Source organism: Brugia malayi, assembly GCF_000002995.4.
Source record: "Brugia malayi strain FR3 genome assembly, contig: Bm_184, whole genome shotgun sequence".
Lineage (NCBI taxonomy): Eukaryota > Metazoa > Nematoda > Chromadorea > Rhabditida > Onchocercidae > Brugia > Brugia malayi.
Genome location: NW_025062399.1, coordinates 2,171 through 16,206, shown reverse-complemented (window position 1 = coordinate 16,206; position 14,036 = coordinate 2,171). Strand labels below are relative to the sequence as shown.

At 26.9% G+C, this 14,036-nt stretch overlaps 1 protein-coding gene and 8 pseudogenes across 9 annotated transcripts; 4 read left to right on the top strand and 5 right to left on the bottom strand.

Annotated features, from left to right (window-relative positions):
- Positions 1 to 2,269: 2,269 nt before the first annotated feature.
- Positions 2,270 to 2,380, bottom strand: Bm18515 (annotated as a pseudogene). The gene has a single exon. A coding segment is annotated over exon 1 (111 nt).
- Positions 2,381 to 2,870: 490 nt separating this feature from the next.
- On the top strand, positions 2,871 to 3,032 carry Bm18514 (annotated as a pseudogene). The gene has a single exon. A coding segment is annotated over exon 1 (162 nt).
- A 694-nt stretch (positions 3,033 to 3,726) lies between these two features.
- Bm18513 lies at positions 3,727 to 3,975 on the top strand (annotated as a pseudogene). Its single transcript has one exon. A coding segment is annotated over exon 1 (249 nt).
- A 148-nt stretch (positions 3,976 to 4,123) lies between these two features.
- Bm18512 lies at positions 4,124 to 4,282 on the bottom strand (annotated as a pseudogene). Its single transcript has one exon. A coding segment is annotated over exon 1 (159 nt).
- Positions 4,283 to 4,449: 167 nt separating this feature from the next.
- On the bottom strand, positions 4,450 to 5,004 carry Bm18511 (annotated as a pseudogene). The gene has a single exon. A coding segment is annotated over exon 1 (555 nt).
- A 220-nt stretch (positions 5,005 to 5,224) lies between these two features.
- On the top strand, positions 5,225 to 5,902 carry Bm17268 (Uncharacterized protein; the record flags this gene model as incomplete). The annotated part of the gene is made up of 2 exons (XM_043083068.1): positions 5,225 to 5,438; positions 5,883 to 5,902. 2 exons carry the CDS (start codon positions 5,225 to 5,227, stop codon positions 5,900 to 5,902), a joined length of 234 nt encoding a protein of 77 aa, XP_042939002.1.
- On the bottom strand, positions 5,588 to 5,764 carry Bm18510 (annotated as a pseudogene). The gene has a single exon. A coding segment is annotated over exon 1 (177 nt).
- Positions 5,903 to 6,936: 1,034 nt separating the features above from the next.
- Positions 6,937 to 7,233, top strand: Bm18509 (annotated as a pseudogene). The gene has a single exon. A coding segment is annotated over exon 1 (297 nt).
- Positions 7,234 to 7,674: 441 nt separating this feature from the next.
- Bm18508 lies at positions 7,675 to 7,812 on the bottom strand (annotated as a pseudogene). Its single transcript has one exon. A coding segment is annotated over exon 1 (138 nt).
- Between the last annotated feature and the right edge of the window lie 6,224 nt (positions 7,813 to 14,036).

The window sequence follows — 14,036 nt, the reverse complement described above, 5'->3', positions numbered from 1 at the left end:
TAAGTTTTGATCAAAATTTTATTAGCAAAATTAATTAAATTTTTTAATTTTTCACGATTTTAATTCATTCTTACAATTAAAATTAATTTATATTTCAAATTTAAATAATACATTTACAAAAATCCCATAATTTATACGGGTATTTGCATATAAAACTAGGTAAGAAGTTCTACTATTATCAAAATTTAATTTCAGAGGATGTTAAAACTATTAAAAAATATCATTGAATAAAAAAAAAAATTGATTATTATATTCGCATAGTGCGAGAACTGGTCACATATATTGTGGTCATTTGACATTTTAAATAATAAAATAATGCTTAGGCTTAGGCTTAGGGTATATTTAGGCTTAGGCTTAAGCATTATATCAAATCTAAATATTGATTTTGGTGAAAATTTTATAATTTGCAAGAGCTTTGGTATATTAAAGGGAGAAAAAATATCTAGTTTTATCAATTTTGATTTTAATTAAATATTAAAACTATTAAAAAATATCAATTCCTTAAAAAAAATTAGTTATTTTGAACTCAGTTATTTAATTTTATGCGTTGCATACGTAATAAGAGAATAAACTTTAATAACTAAGTTTTTTTTTTAATATTTGAGAGGTGAAATTAATAAGATTTTTAATTTGTCGTGGATTTAATTCATTTCTGCAGCTAAAATTAGTTTTTGTTTGTTTTTAAAAATTATCAATTATTATTAAAAATATCAATTATTATTTTGAACTCAATTGTTAAAATATCAATTAAAACTATTAAAAAATATCATTTCATTAAAAAAAATTAGTTATTTTGAACTTAATTGACTAATTTTATGCGTTGCATACGTACCGGTCACTTACGGTGTGGTCAATTGACAACATAAATATTAATATAAACTTTAATAATTAAGCTTTAATCAATTTTTTATTAGCAAAATTAATTAAACTTTTAATTAATGACGGCTTTAATTCATTCTTAGAGTTAGAATTAATTTTTATTTCTATTTTAAGTATCAAAATATAGGAAATTTGTATAATTTTGCGAAATGAATACAAATTTTTTATTTAATTAATTTAATTTTACTATTTTAATTTTACTACAAATTTTAATTTAATTAAGTGTAAAAACTATTAAAAAAATAGCAATTCATATTAAAAAAATAGAGAATTAGAAACTAATTTAATATTTTATATGCATAGTGCGGGAACTGGTCACATACATTGTCATCACAGAAAAGTGAATTGGTAGATTACTTATCTTATCCAATAGATTCCAACATTTATCTTTATTGGCTCGTTGCTGTTCCTTTTAAAAGAAACGCAAACAGGTAACACAAAAAGGAGGTAACAGAACTATAAACTTTGGCAAATCAAAAGCTACGCTCATGACTAGTGGAGAAAAGCGACATTTGATAATGTTGCTGGGATTGATGAAGCAGAAGAAGAGTTAGTAGAAATCGTTCACTTTCTAGAGCAGAGATAAGAATTTCAAGTGTTAGGCGGGGAAATACCGAAAGGATTTCGGTAGAAGTATGCTTGCTTGTGCAGTTGCAGGTGAAGCTAATGTGCCTTTTTTAGTATTTCTGAATCTGAAATGTTCGTTAACGTTGGTGTAAGTGTGTGTTCTGATGGATTTGATCAGAGGTAAGAAAAATAGGTGTGAAATAGATGCGATGGGTAGATATCGTGATATTATTTGAAAAAGGTAAAAAAGAAAAGGCAAATTAGGGGAGGTTTAAGTGTGGAGAATGACTTAAGTGTAAACAGATGGTTATTTTCTACAAACGGTGTTGAAGCTGGCCTTACTCTTAGCAAAACCGGCCTTGTTGCAGTGACTTTGTTGACAATTTCAACATGAACTTGATTGTTATCCTTAGCTTCAATTTCATTTATAATACTATACCTATCAGGCTCCTTTATAGCTATTTCTTGAAATCCTTTTCGAACCTTAGACTAATGTTCATCTCTTCATATTTGTTTTTATGCTTTGATCTGCTCAGCCCAATTTGAATATCAATATCTAGGATAAATGTGCTATCTGGGTATTTAATTTTTACTAACTCGTGTAGGTCTCGCATTAGCTCTAGGTCAACACCAAGTCCGTACCCTTGATATACAGTAATTGAATCGATAAACCGGTCACCAATACTCACTATCTTTCCTTTTTTTAGAGCTGGCAGTATTACTTTTTCAACATGCTCATATCTCATTGAAATGAGTAGCAAGAGTTCGGAGACGGGATCGATGCTGTCCTCTTACCTTTTTTGCAAAGTCAGTGCCGCTTGGTTCTCGAGTCAATACCATATTTTTCATCGTGAATTTGCTTAAAATAATTTGCAAGCAACTCAGACTGTATTGTTTTACCAGAGCCGTCTATTGCTTCAAAAGTTATGAACATAAGTTTTAATTGTAATACCAAAAAAGGAGACGCAAATATTATACATAAGAACTGTTTGACATTTAAGTAAAATCACAAATTATAAGTTGTAATATTCCCTAAGCTACGGTTACTCTGAATAGTCCTAAGGTAGATTCTGACTTCACTGCAAAGAATTTTACTCTTCTGGGGTGGATAACAAATACTATACATTAAGTGATTGTTGTGGAAAAAATGGTTTTATTGTAAGCTTTATATGGAACAACTGTCCTTACGTACAATCAGTTATTAGTAACTCGGTAAGTGATATTGATTTGTTAAAAAAGGATTATCAGGTGAATACAATAATGCCAAATGATGTAAATGAATACCCAGAAGATTCCTTTGAAAATATGATTAATTTTGCCGAGGAAAATAAGTTTACATTTCCATATCTGATTAACAGTAAACAGGAAGTAGCTAAAGAGTATGGTGCTGTTTATACTCCTGACTTTTTTGGCTTTAATGCTAATTTAAATCTCTGTTTTAACGATGCAAAAAAAGGAAAATCCAGAACTATGAGATAGGGAGTAGTAATTTATTTCAAGCTATAAAATCTACTGCAGAAACTGGTAAATCTCCCATTAACCAAAAATCAAGTATTGGTTGCTCAATTAAATGGTCTCATTCTACATTCTACAGGTTAATATATATGCCGATTTTACTATATTAAAAATTTTTGATAAATTTTGTATCGTAATATATAATATTAAAGTTTTAAAGGTTATTGTATCATGGCTTTATCAAAATTTCCTGATCTGAAATTTGACCTAATATTTAAGAAAATCTTTGGCACTGAAAAGAATAAGAAGATTCTTATTCGCTTTCTCAATGATATTTTAGGATTCACTGAAATAAATGCTATACAAGCGGTAGAATTCTTAAGCGCTATAATCGATCCTGAAATTACCTCTGACAAACAAAGCATAGTTGATGTTTTCGCAAGGATGCCACTGGAACCAGGTGTGTAATTGAAGTGCAGCTCGCTATAAACAAAGACTTTAAGAAACGTGTTCAACTTTGTGCTGCTAAGGCTTACTAAGGCAATTAGATAAATCGGTTAAGGCTTGCTCAATTAGACATTGATTTAAAGAAAGTTTTCTTTATTGTAATTTCCAATTGTAACTTACTCTCTAAAAAGGTTGATTGTGTATCTACTCATAATATACATGATACAAAAACCAATGGCTATTACTTGAAAGATTTTCAATTTATTTTTATTGAACTACCTAAATTGTCTAGGAGTAAAGTAGAGCAATTAATAAATATAGTAGAGCATTGACGCTTCTTTTTTAAGAATGCAGAGGATACCACTGAAACAGATGTAAAAGCTAGCATACGATGGGTTAGATGAGTTCCGTTGGAATGAAGAAGATAAAATAGCGTATGAAGAAAGAGGAATCTAATGAATTTACAGAAAGACAAAGCCATCCTTGAATACAGCTACTAAAAAAGATAGAGGAGAATGTGTCAAAACTAGCAAAGAGAGAGGCATCAAAGTTGGAGCAGAGAAGGGTAGAGTGAAGAAAGCTAAAATAGCAGTACCGAAAAATTCACTTAAGGCAGGTATGTCTATAAGTCTTCCAACGTTGAAAAGAGAAATAATAAAATCAAAAGAACTAAACCTAGTAGAAAAAATAAAAATAGAACAAATAATTATGAAATCAATAACTTCAGATGCTAGCAAGAATAGTAATGAAAATCATTCTAATGCAGAAACAAATGAATACTACCGGAATTATTTACCACACCAGGAAGAAGTCTAACGCACACATCAACAACTACCATCGCTGCTGGTTCACCTCCTGAAACAGTATGAGGAGTATACTCACCCATACCCTCAAATCGACCACATGATGTCGTTACATGAGGAAATCCTACCAACAATAAACTTCCCATTATCAGTTATAAGTCCTCTTGTGCGTTTTCACTCCATTCTATCATTTCAGCATTGCGGACTGTCTGTAAATCATTCTGCGCCGACTGATTCAACTTATCCTCTTTACATTTGCTTTATTTTCTCACGTGGTTTAATATCTATCTACATGAATATCTCCCATTTCTTCAGAATGCTTATCACAGATAAGCTCCTCCTTCCTTATTCGGCCAATTCGACTGTGCACAGAATTACAGCTATAGTTGGTGATATATTTGTTCAGTAATGTATGGCAGAGAAGGTGCAAAGCAAATAACCGCAAAGTAGTATTCAACACATATGTCAAACTTTGCCTCGCTGCTTACTTTATCTCCATATTCACTTGTTGTTTGTTGCTAATTCCAAGTGATTGTCACAAAAGTCTTTCCAAAAAAATCCTTCTACTGCACCCAAAGCTTCACAGTATTCAAATTGTAATAAGTTATTCGTTGCTATAACTTTATATAGTTTAGGACAGTATCTATTGATCCATGTCTCAGCTGGATACCTTTCCATGAATTAGAAACAAACTTGCTGGCATTGAAAAGTTTTGTAACGAGGCACTTGCCAATTTTGATATGTTTTCAGAGTTGACTGTATAAACTCCAAGCTTTCAGTCTGCTGTCCAATAACACACTACATCTGCACCGTATGTATCAAGTATCGATTTTGGAGTTATTATATTACCTTTGATTCACTCCTTCCTCTGCACAAACATCATTCAAGCAACCCTCAAAGAAAGTTCCTTTCTCCTTTTCTGGAATATTGAAATAATTTGGAGATATTTCAGAAAAAGACAAAAAATTGCTTATTTTCTCCATATTCAATAAACACAGCTTGCAAAAAAGACTGTACACGTTTTGCACAAGCAATATTCAGCTGGGTAGAGCGTTGCCCTTCAGAGGTAGGAGATGTCGGCAAGGGTGCAGCAGGAGAGTCATCGATGGAGGAGCATGTGGCAGGGATGGGTAATGGCACTGCAACAGGCGCAGCGCTTGGTAATTGCAAGAGCAGCAAGAGAGGCAAGAGCTGGAGCGTCAAAGAGTGATGCAAGCTCACTTAGCTTATTCTGGGCAAAACATGCACAATTGCGCACTTTCTTCCCAAGTGACGTCATGACAATAAGTAGGTAGCATTGGTATTATTGATTACAGTAACAGTAGCAGCAGCCCAGAGGTACCAGTAACAGTGCTGAGCTGAGATGACATCTTGAACACTTGTATTCTCAAAGAAACTTGGTTGCAAATCAGTAATATTACCATATAAGTCACATCTATTTTTGCAATAACTTTCTCACTGCCAATCCCAATGAAATACAATCTAATAAATGCACTGAGAGAAATGGCTAAAACTATGAATATAGTAACTAATAGCTTAGCGGTGAAGTTGTGCTCTGCACCATAATGGATTATGTTACTCAAGCCTCTGCCAACAAGGAGAATCGTTAAAGCTGAAGATATAAGTGATGAAATAATGCAGATTAGGTTTTATGTAATGAAATAATTGCCTGGTATTAGATCGCATCTTATTTTGAAGTTTCTAAAGTTAAGTTATGGATTTTGACTTCAGGAGAAAGAGGAAAGGCATAGTATAAAGGAACTAGTCTATAGCGTGTCTTTTAAAAGAATTACGCTCACGAAGATTTAATATGATAGTCTGATTTCTACTAAGGACAGCATTATGCCAAGTGCAATGCTCGAAGATAAAAAAGAGGAGCCGCCGTAGCTAAGCAGTGGCAAAGTTATGCTAAGTGGTTAGAACAATGTTCTACGTTACCCTTATGTTTATGAGATATCCAAAATTAGCAGCAGATTAAAGGCAAAAGAATTCCATATAGAAATTGTTCACTCTCTAATCCTGTAAATTGCCGCTGCGTTTCGATTTGTAGAGGTAAAAATCTGAAATCTAGGTAAGATTTATAAAGGCATGAGGTGTAAATAGTGCAAAAGGTAAAAAATACGAAGTCATCCCTGTTATACGCTTAATCTGTACAGATTGAGAATAAATAAACAACTTCAATCTCATGATAAAGGATTGGCAAGGTTTATCAAGTTGTACAGCTTTTAGTCGTAACACAGCTTGATATTATACATTAAGGTAGCAAAGCATCAGAAGAAATGCTGTTTTTATACTGTGCAAGAGAGGACAGTAGAAAATTGGCATCTACTGGGGGGCAATTTTGTAAGAGAGTTTCTAAGATCTATAGAGCTATAAAATGGTAATGTAAGGCTGTTAAATGCGTCTCAAGCCAATTATCTATACTTTTTTCGAAATTTCGATGAATTATATTTTGCATCTACACTTTAAATGTTATAAGGAAGCTTAAAATTATAAGTTAAAAAATATAGTTGAATATTTGCAAAAAATAGTGTATTACTATTAAGTTAATTTCTTATGGCTTTTTCTAAATTCCTTACCAAAACTGGACCTGACTTTCAAAAAGATCTTTGGCACGAAAGAAGTAAGAATATTCTTACCCATTTTTGAGCGAAGTTTTAGGGTATACTGAAGTTAATACTATGCAAAAAATAGAATTCATCAGCGTCATTATGAATTCTGAATTTGCTTCTGAGAAACAAAGCATGGTTGATGTTCTCTCAACGATTCTGTTGGTAATAAGTTTGTGGTTGAAATGGAGCTTACTCGTGACAAGGACTTTGAAAAATGTGCTCAGTATTACACTGCCAAAGCTTCTCAAGGCTATCTGGTGGATTTACAAAAGATTTTCTTTATTATAATATCAAACTGCACTTTATTTCCCGATGAGTGAGTCAATTATATATCTAGCTATACCATAAGAGACGATGAAACTAGTGAGCATGATTTACAAGATTTTCAATTCGTGTTCATTGAACTATCTAAATTTCCTAAAAGTAAAGTAGACTAATTAACAAGCATAGTAGAACGCTGGTGTTTCTTTCTTTAAGTATGCAGAAGAAATAACAGATAAAAACTCAAAAAAGATAGCAGGAGAAGTATTAATCATAAATTAAGCATATGATGAGTTAAACAAGTTTCATTGGGATGAAAAGTACCTAACAGCGTATGAAGAAAGAATAATGAATCTGTACAGAGAGGAAGCTATCCTTGAAAAGAAACTTGCAAGGTATGGAAGAAGGAAAAATTGAAGTGGCAAAGACAAAGGCTGGCTGATAGTGTTGACACCAATACTATTGTCAAGTTTACTGGTCTTTCCATCAGTGAAAATGAAAATATTGCAGGATTAGAAGACGCTCATCAGTTAACCCAACGCGGGACGCGGACAGAATGACAGAATGCTATCAAGTGTACGGTTATACAAGGAACCTAATAATAATTGGTAGAGTCCCTCAGTTTTTCAAAAAAAATTGTTTTGAGAAAAAAACAAAAAAGCGCACTCAATTTCTGATACCCCGTCATAAACTTCAGGTATGTGGTTGCAAAACTGAAATATTTTAGCACCATTTTCAATTTCTCCACCTTTTGAATTATAGGCTCTAGAGTACAACCGTCTAACCCTTAAAGGAAATAGGAAATTTTATGAAAAAACAATAATTTATTAGAATTTTGCATGTTAAACTATAAAAAAAATTCTAATAATACCATAAATTTATTTTAATTAAATGGTAAAATATTGAAAAATTTCAACTCCTTAAAACAAATAGATATTTTGAACTTAATTGATTAATTTATATGCATTGCATGGATACTGGTCACACACACCATGGTCATTTGACCAGCAAAAATAATAAAATAAACTTTAGAAATTAAGTTTTAATCAATATTTTATTAGCAAAATTAATTAAATTTTTAATTTTTCACGATTTTAATTCATTCTTACAATTGAAATTAATTTATATTTCAAATTTAAATAATACATTTATAAAAATCCCATAATTTGTACGGGTATTTGCATACTAAACTAGATAAGAAGTCCTACTATTATCAAAATTTAATTTCAAAGGATGTTAAAGTATTAAAAAAAATATCATTTAATAAAAAAAAATTGATTATTATATACGCATAGTGCAGGAACTGGTCACATACATTGTTGTCATTTGACATCTTAAATAATGAAATAATGCTTAGGCTTAGGCTTAGGGTATACTTAGGCTTAGGCTTAAGCATTATTTCAAATCTAAAAATTAATTTTGGTCAAAATTTTATAATTTGCAACAGTTTTTGTATATTAAACGAGGAAATAATTACTAGTTTTATCAATTTTGATTTTAATTAAATGTTAAAATATCGAAAATCATCAATTAATTAAAATAAAATGGATATTTTGAACTTAATTGATTAATTTGTGTGCATTGCATAGGTACTGGTCGCATACATTGTGGTCATTTGACCAGCATAAATATTTAAAAAAACTTTTATAATTAAGTTTTAATCAATATTTGAATAGCAAAACGAATTCAATTTTAAATTAGTGACGGTTTTAATTCATTCTCACAATTATAATAAATTTTTGTTTCAAATATGAAAGTTAGATTTTGTGAAAATTCATTAATTTATTAGAATTTTGCATATTAATCTACAAAATAAATTCTAGCAATATCAAAAACTCATTTTATTTAAATGTTAAAATATTAAAAAAAAAAATCAAATCATTAAAATAATTAGATAATTTGAACTTGATTGATTAATTTATTAGCGTTGCATAGGTACTGGTTAATCACGGTGTGGTCAATTGGTCAGCATAAAATATTAAAAAAAACTTTAAAAAATAACTTTTAATCAATATTTTATTAGCAAAATTAATTAAATTCTTTGTTTGTCACGGTTTTATTTCATTCTTACAATTGCAATTAATTTATTTTCCAAATTTAAATACCATAATTAAAGAAAATTGTGCAATTTGTAAAAGTTTTTGCATATTAAACTATGAAATAAATGCCGGTGTTGTCAAATTTCAATTTAATTAAAATGTTAAAACTATTAAAAAATATCAATTCGTAAAGAAAGTTAGATATTTTGAGCTTAATTGATTAATTTATAAGCGTTGCATGGGTACTGGTCACTTATGGTGTGGTCAATTGGCAACATAAATAATAAAATAAACTTTAATAATTAAGCTTTAATCAATTTTTTATTAGCAAAATTAATTAAATTTTTAATTAATGACGGCTTTAATTTATTCTCACAACTATAATTAATTTTAATTTTGTAATTTAAAATTTAAATTTTATGAAAATTCATTAATTTACTAGAATTTTGCATATCATTCTACAAAATAAATTCCAGCAATATCAAAAACTAATTTTGATTAAATGTTAAATTATTTAAAATATCAATTCATTAAAAAAAAAAAAATGGTTATTCTGAACTTAATTGATTAATTTGTGTGCATTGCATAGATACTGGTCGCATACATTGTGGTCAATTGACTAGCATAAATATTAAAATAAACTTTAATAATTAAGTTTTAATCAATATTTGATTAGCAAAATTATTTAAATTTTTAATTTTTGACGGTTTTAATTCATTCTCACAATTACAATTAATCTTTATTTAAAATTTAAATTTTATGAAAAAACAATAATTTATTAGAATTTTGCATGTTAAACTATAAAATAAATTCTAATAATACCAAAAATTTACTTTAATTAAATGATAAAATATTGAAAAATTTCAATTCCTTAAAACAAATAGATATTTTGAACTTAATTGATTAATTTATATGCATTGCATGGATACTGGTCACACACACCATGGTCATTTGACCAGCAAATATAATAAAATAAACTTTAGAAATTAAGTTTCAATCAATATTTTATTAGCAAAATTAATTAAATTTTTAATTTTTCACGATTTTATTTCATTCTTACAATTAAAATTAATTTATGTTTCAAATTTAAATAATACATTTATAAAAATCCCATAATTTGTACGGGTATTTGCATATTAAATTAGGTAAGAAGTCCTACTATTATCAAAATTTAATTTCAAAGGATGTTAAAGTATTAAAAAATATCATTTAATAAAAAAAAAAAAAAAAAAATGATTATTATATACGCATAGTGCGGGAACTGGTCACATACATTGTGGTCATTTGACATTTTAAATAATAAAATAATGCTTAGGCTTAGGCTTAAGCATTTTTTCAAATCTAAAAATTGATTATGGTGAAAATTTTTTTAATTTCCAAGAGTTTTTGTATATTAAACGAGGAAATAATTTCTAGTTTTATCAATTTTGATTTTAATTAAATGTTAAAACTATTAAGAAATATCAATTCATTAAAAAAAAATAGTTATTTTGAAGTCAATTGATTAAATTTATGCATTGCATGGATAACGGTCAGTTACGGTGTGGTCAATTGACAACATAAATTTCAATAACTAAGCTTTTTTTAATATTTGAGAAGCAAAATTAATAAAATTTTTAATTTGTCGTAGATTTAATTCATTTCTGCAGCTAAAATTAATTTTTGTTTGAAAGCTTAAGATAGAATTTTATGAAAGTTTTATGATTTGCAATGAATCAAAACCTTTTTTGTATATTAGACTTTTTTCTATAATTTCTAGTAATATCAAATTTTACTTTAATTAAATGTTAAAACTGTTAAAAAATATATTATTCATTAAAAAAAGTTAGATATTTTGAGCTTAATTGATTAATTTGTATGCATTGCACAGGTACTGGTCATCTACGGTTGCTCATTTGATCAGCATAAATAACTAAATAAACTTTAAAAATTAAGTTTCAATCAATATTCGACTAGCGAAATTGATTAAATTTTTAATTTATCACGGTTTTAATTCATCCTTACAATTCAAATTAATTTTTATTTCAAATTTAAATATCAAATTCTCTGAAAATTTAATGATTTATTAGAGTTTTGTATATTAAAAAGTAAAATGAATCCCTGTGTTGTCAAAATTTATTTTAATTAAATGTTAAAATATTATAAATATCAATTGTTTAAAAAAAAAAATAGATAATTTGAGCTTAACTGATTAATTTATAAGCGTTCCATAGTACTAGTTATTTACGGTGTGGTCATTTGACAAACATTAATAATAAAATAAACTTTAAAAATTAAGTTTTAATTAATATTTGATAGGCAAAATAAACTGAAATTTTTAATTTATCACGGTTTTGATTCATTCTTACAATTGAAATCAATTCTTATTTCAAATTTTATGAAAATTCAATAATTTGTTAGGATTTTGTATATTAAACTATAAAATAAATTCTAGCAATATCAAAGAATCATTTTAATTAAATGTTGAAATATTAAAAAAAAATCGAATCATTTAAAAAATTAGATAATTTGAACTTAATTGATTAATTTGTTTGCATTGCACAGGTACTGGTCACATACATTGTGGTCATTTGATCAGCATAAATAATTAAATAAACTTTAAGAATTGAGTTTTGAATTAAAATTTCACTCGTGAAAATAATAAAATTTTTAATTAGTCATAGATGTAATTCATTTTTACAATTAATGCTAATTTTTAATTTAAATTTAAAATTGATTTATATGAAAATCCTATAATTTGTAAGAATTTTTGCATAATAAACTGGAAAATAAACCCTACTATTATCAAATTTAATCTTAATTAAATGTTGAAAAATTAAGAAATATCAAAACATTAAAAAAATAGATATTTTGAACTTAATTAATTTATAAGCGTTGAATAGTACTGGTCACATACATCGCGGTCATTTGACATTTTAAATAATAAAAAAATGATTAGGCTTAGGCTTAGGGTGTACTTAGGCTTAGGCTTAAGCATTATTTCAAATCTAAAAATTAATTTTGGTCAAAATTTTATAATTTGCAACAGTTTTTGTATATTAAACGAGGAAATAATAACTAGTTTTATCAATTTTGATTTTAATTAAATGTTAAAATATCGAAAATTATCAATTAATTAAAAAAAATGGATATTTTGAACTTAATTGATTAATTTGTGTGCATTGCATAGGTACTGATCGCATACATTGTGATCATTTGAACAGCAAAAATAATAAAATTAAGTTTAGAAATTGAGTTCTGAATGATATTTTAGGAGGAAAATTAATTAAATTTTTAATTTGCCACTGTTCTAATTCATTCTTACAATTGAAATTAATTTTTATTTCAAATTTAAATATCAAATTTTATGAAAATTCAATAATTTGTCAGAGTTTTGTATATTAAACTATAAAATAAATTCTAGCAATATCAAAAACTCATTTTAATTAAATGTTAAAATATTAAAAAAAATCAAATCATTAAAAAAATTAGATAATTTGAACTTGATTGATTAATTTATAAGCGTTGCATAGGTACTGGTTAATCACGGTGTGGTCAATTGGTCAGCATAAAACATTAAAAAAAACTTTAAAAAATAACTTTTAATCAATATTTTATTAGCAAAATTAATTAAATTCTTTGTTTGTCACGGTTTTATTTCATTCTTACAATTACAATTAATTTATTTTCCAAATTTAAATACCATAATTAAAGAAAATTGTGCAATTTGTAAAAGTTTTTGCATATTAAACTATGAAATAAATGCCGGTGTTGTCAAATTTCAATTTAATTAAAATGTTAAAACTATTAAAAAATATCAATTCGTAAAGAAAGTTAGATATTTTGAGCTTAATTGATTAATTTATAAGCGTTGCATGGGTACTGGTCATTTATGGTGTGGTCAATTGGCAACATAAATAATAAAATAAACTTTAATAATTAAGCTTTAATCAATTTTTTATTAGCAAAATTAATTAAATTTTTAATTAATGACGGCTTTAATTTATTCTCACAACTATAATTAATTTTAATTTTGTAATTTAAAATTTAAATTTTATGAAAATTCATTAATTTACTAGAATTTTGCATATCATTCTACAAAATAAATTCCAGCAATATCAAAAACTAATTTTGATTAAATGTTAAATTATTTAAAATATCAATTCATTAAAAAAAAAAAATGGTTATTCTGAACTTAATTGATTAATTTGTGTGCATTGCATAGATACTGGTCGCATACATTGTGGTCAATTGACTAGCATAAATATTAAAATAAACTTTAATAATTAAGTTTTAATCAATATTTGATTAGCAAAATTATTTAAATTTTTAATTTTTGACGGTTTTAATTCATTCTCACAATTACAATTAATCTTTATTTAAAATTTAAATTTTATGAAAAAACAATAATTTATTAGAATTTTGCATGTTAAACTATAAAATAAATTCTAATAATACCAAAAATTTACTTTAATTAAATGATAAAATATTGAAAAATTTCAATTCCTTAAAACAAATAGATATTTTGAACTTAATTGATTAATTTATATGCATTGCATGGATACTGGTCACACACACCATGGTCATTTGACCAGCAAATATAATAAAATAAACTTTAGAAATTAAGTTTCAATCAATATTTTATTAGCAAAATTAATTAAATTTTTAATTTTTCACGATTTTATTTCATTCTTACAATTAAAATTAATTTATGTTTCAAATTTAAATAATACATTTATAAAAATCCCATAATTTGTACGGGTATTTGCATATTAAATTAGGTAAGAAGTCCTACTATTATCAAAATTTAATTTCAAAGGATGTTAAAGTATTAAAAAATATCATTTAATAAAAAAAAAAAAAAAAATGATTATTATATACGCATAGTGCGGGAACTGGTCACATACATTGTGGTCATTTGACATTTTAAATAATAAAATAATGCTTAGGCTTAGGCTTAAGCATTTTTTCAAATCTAAAAATTGATTATGGTG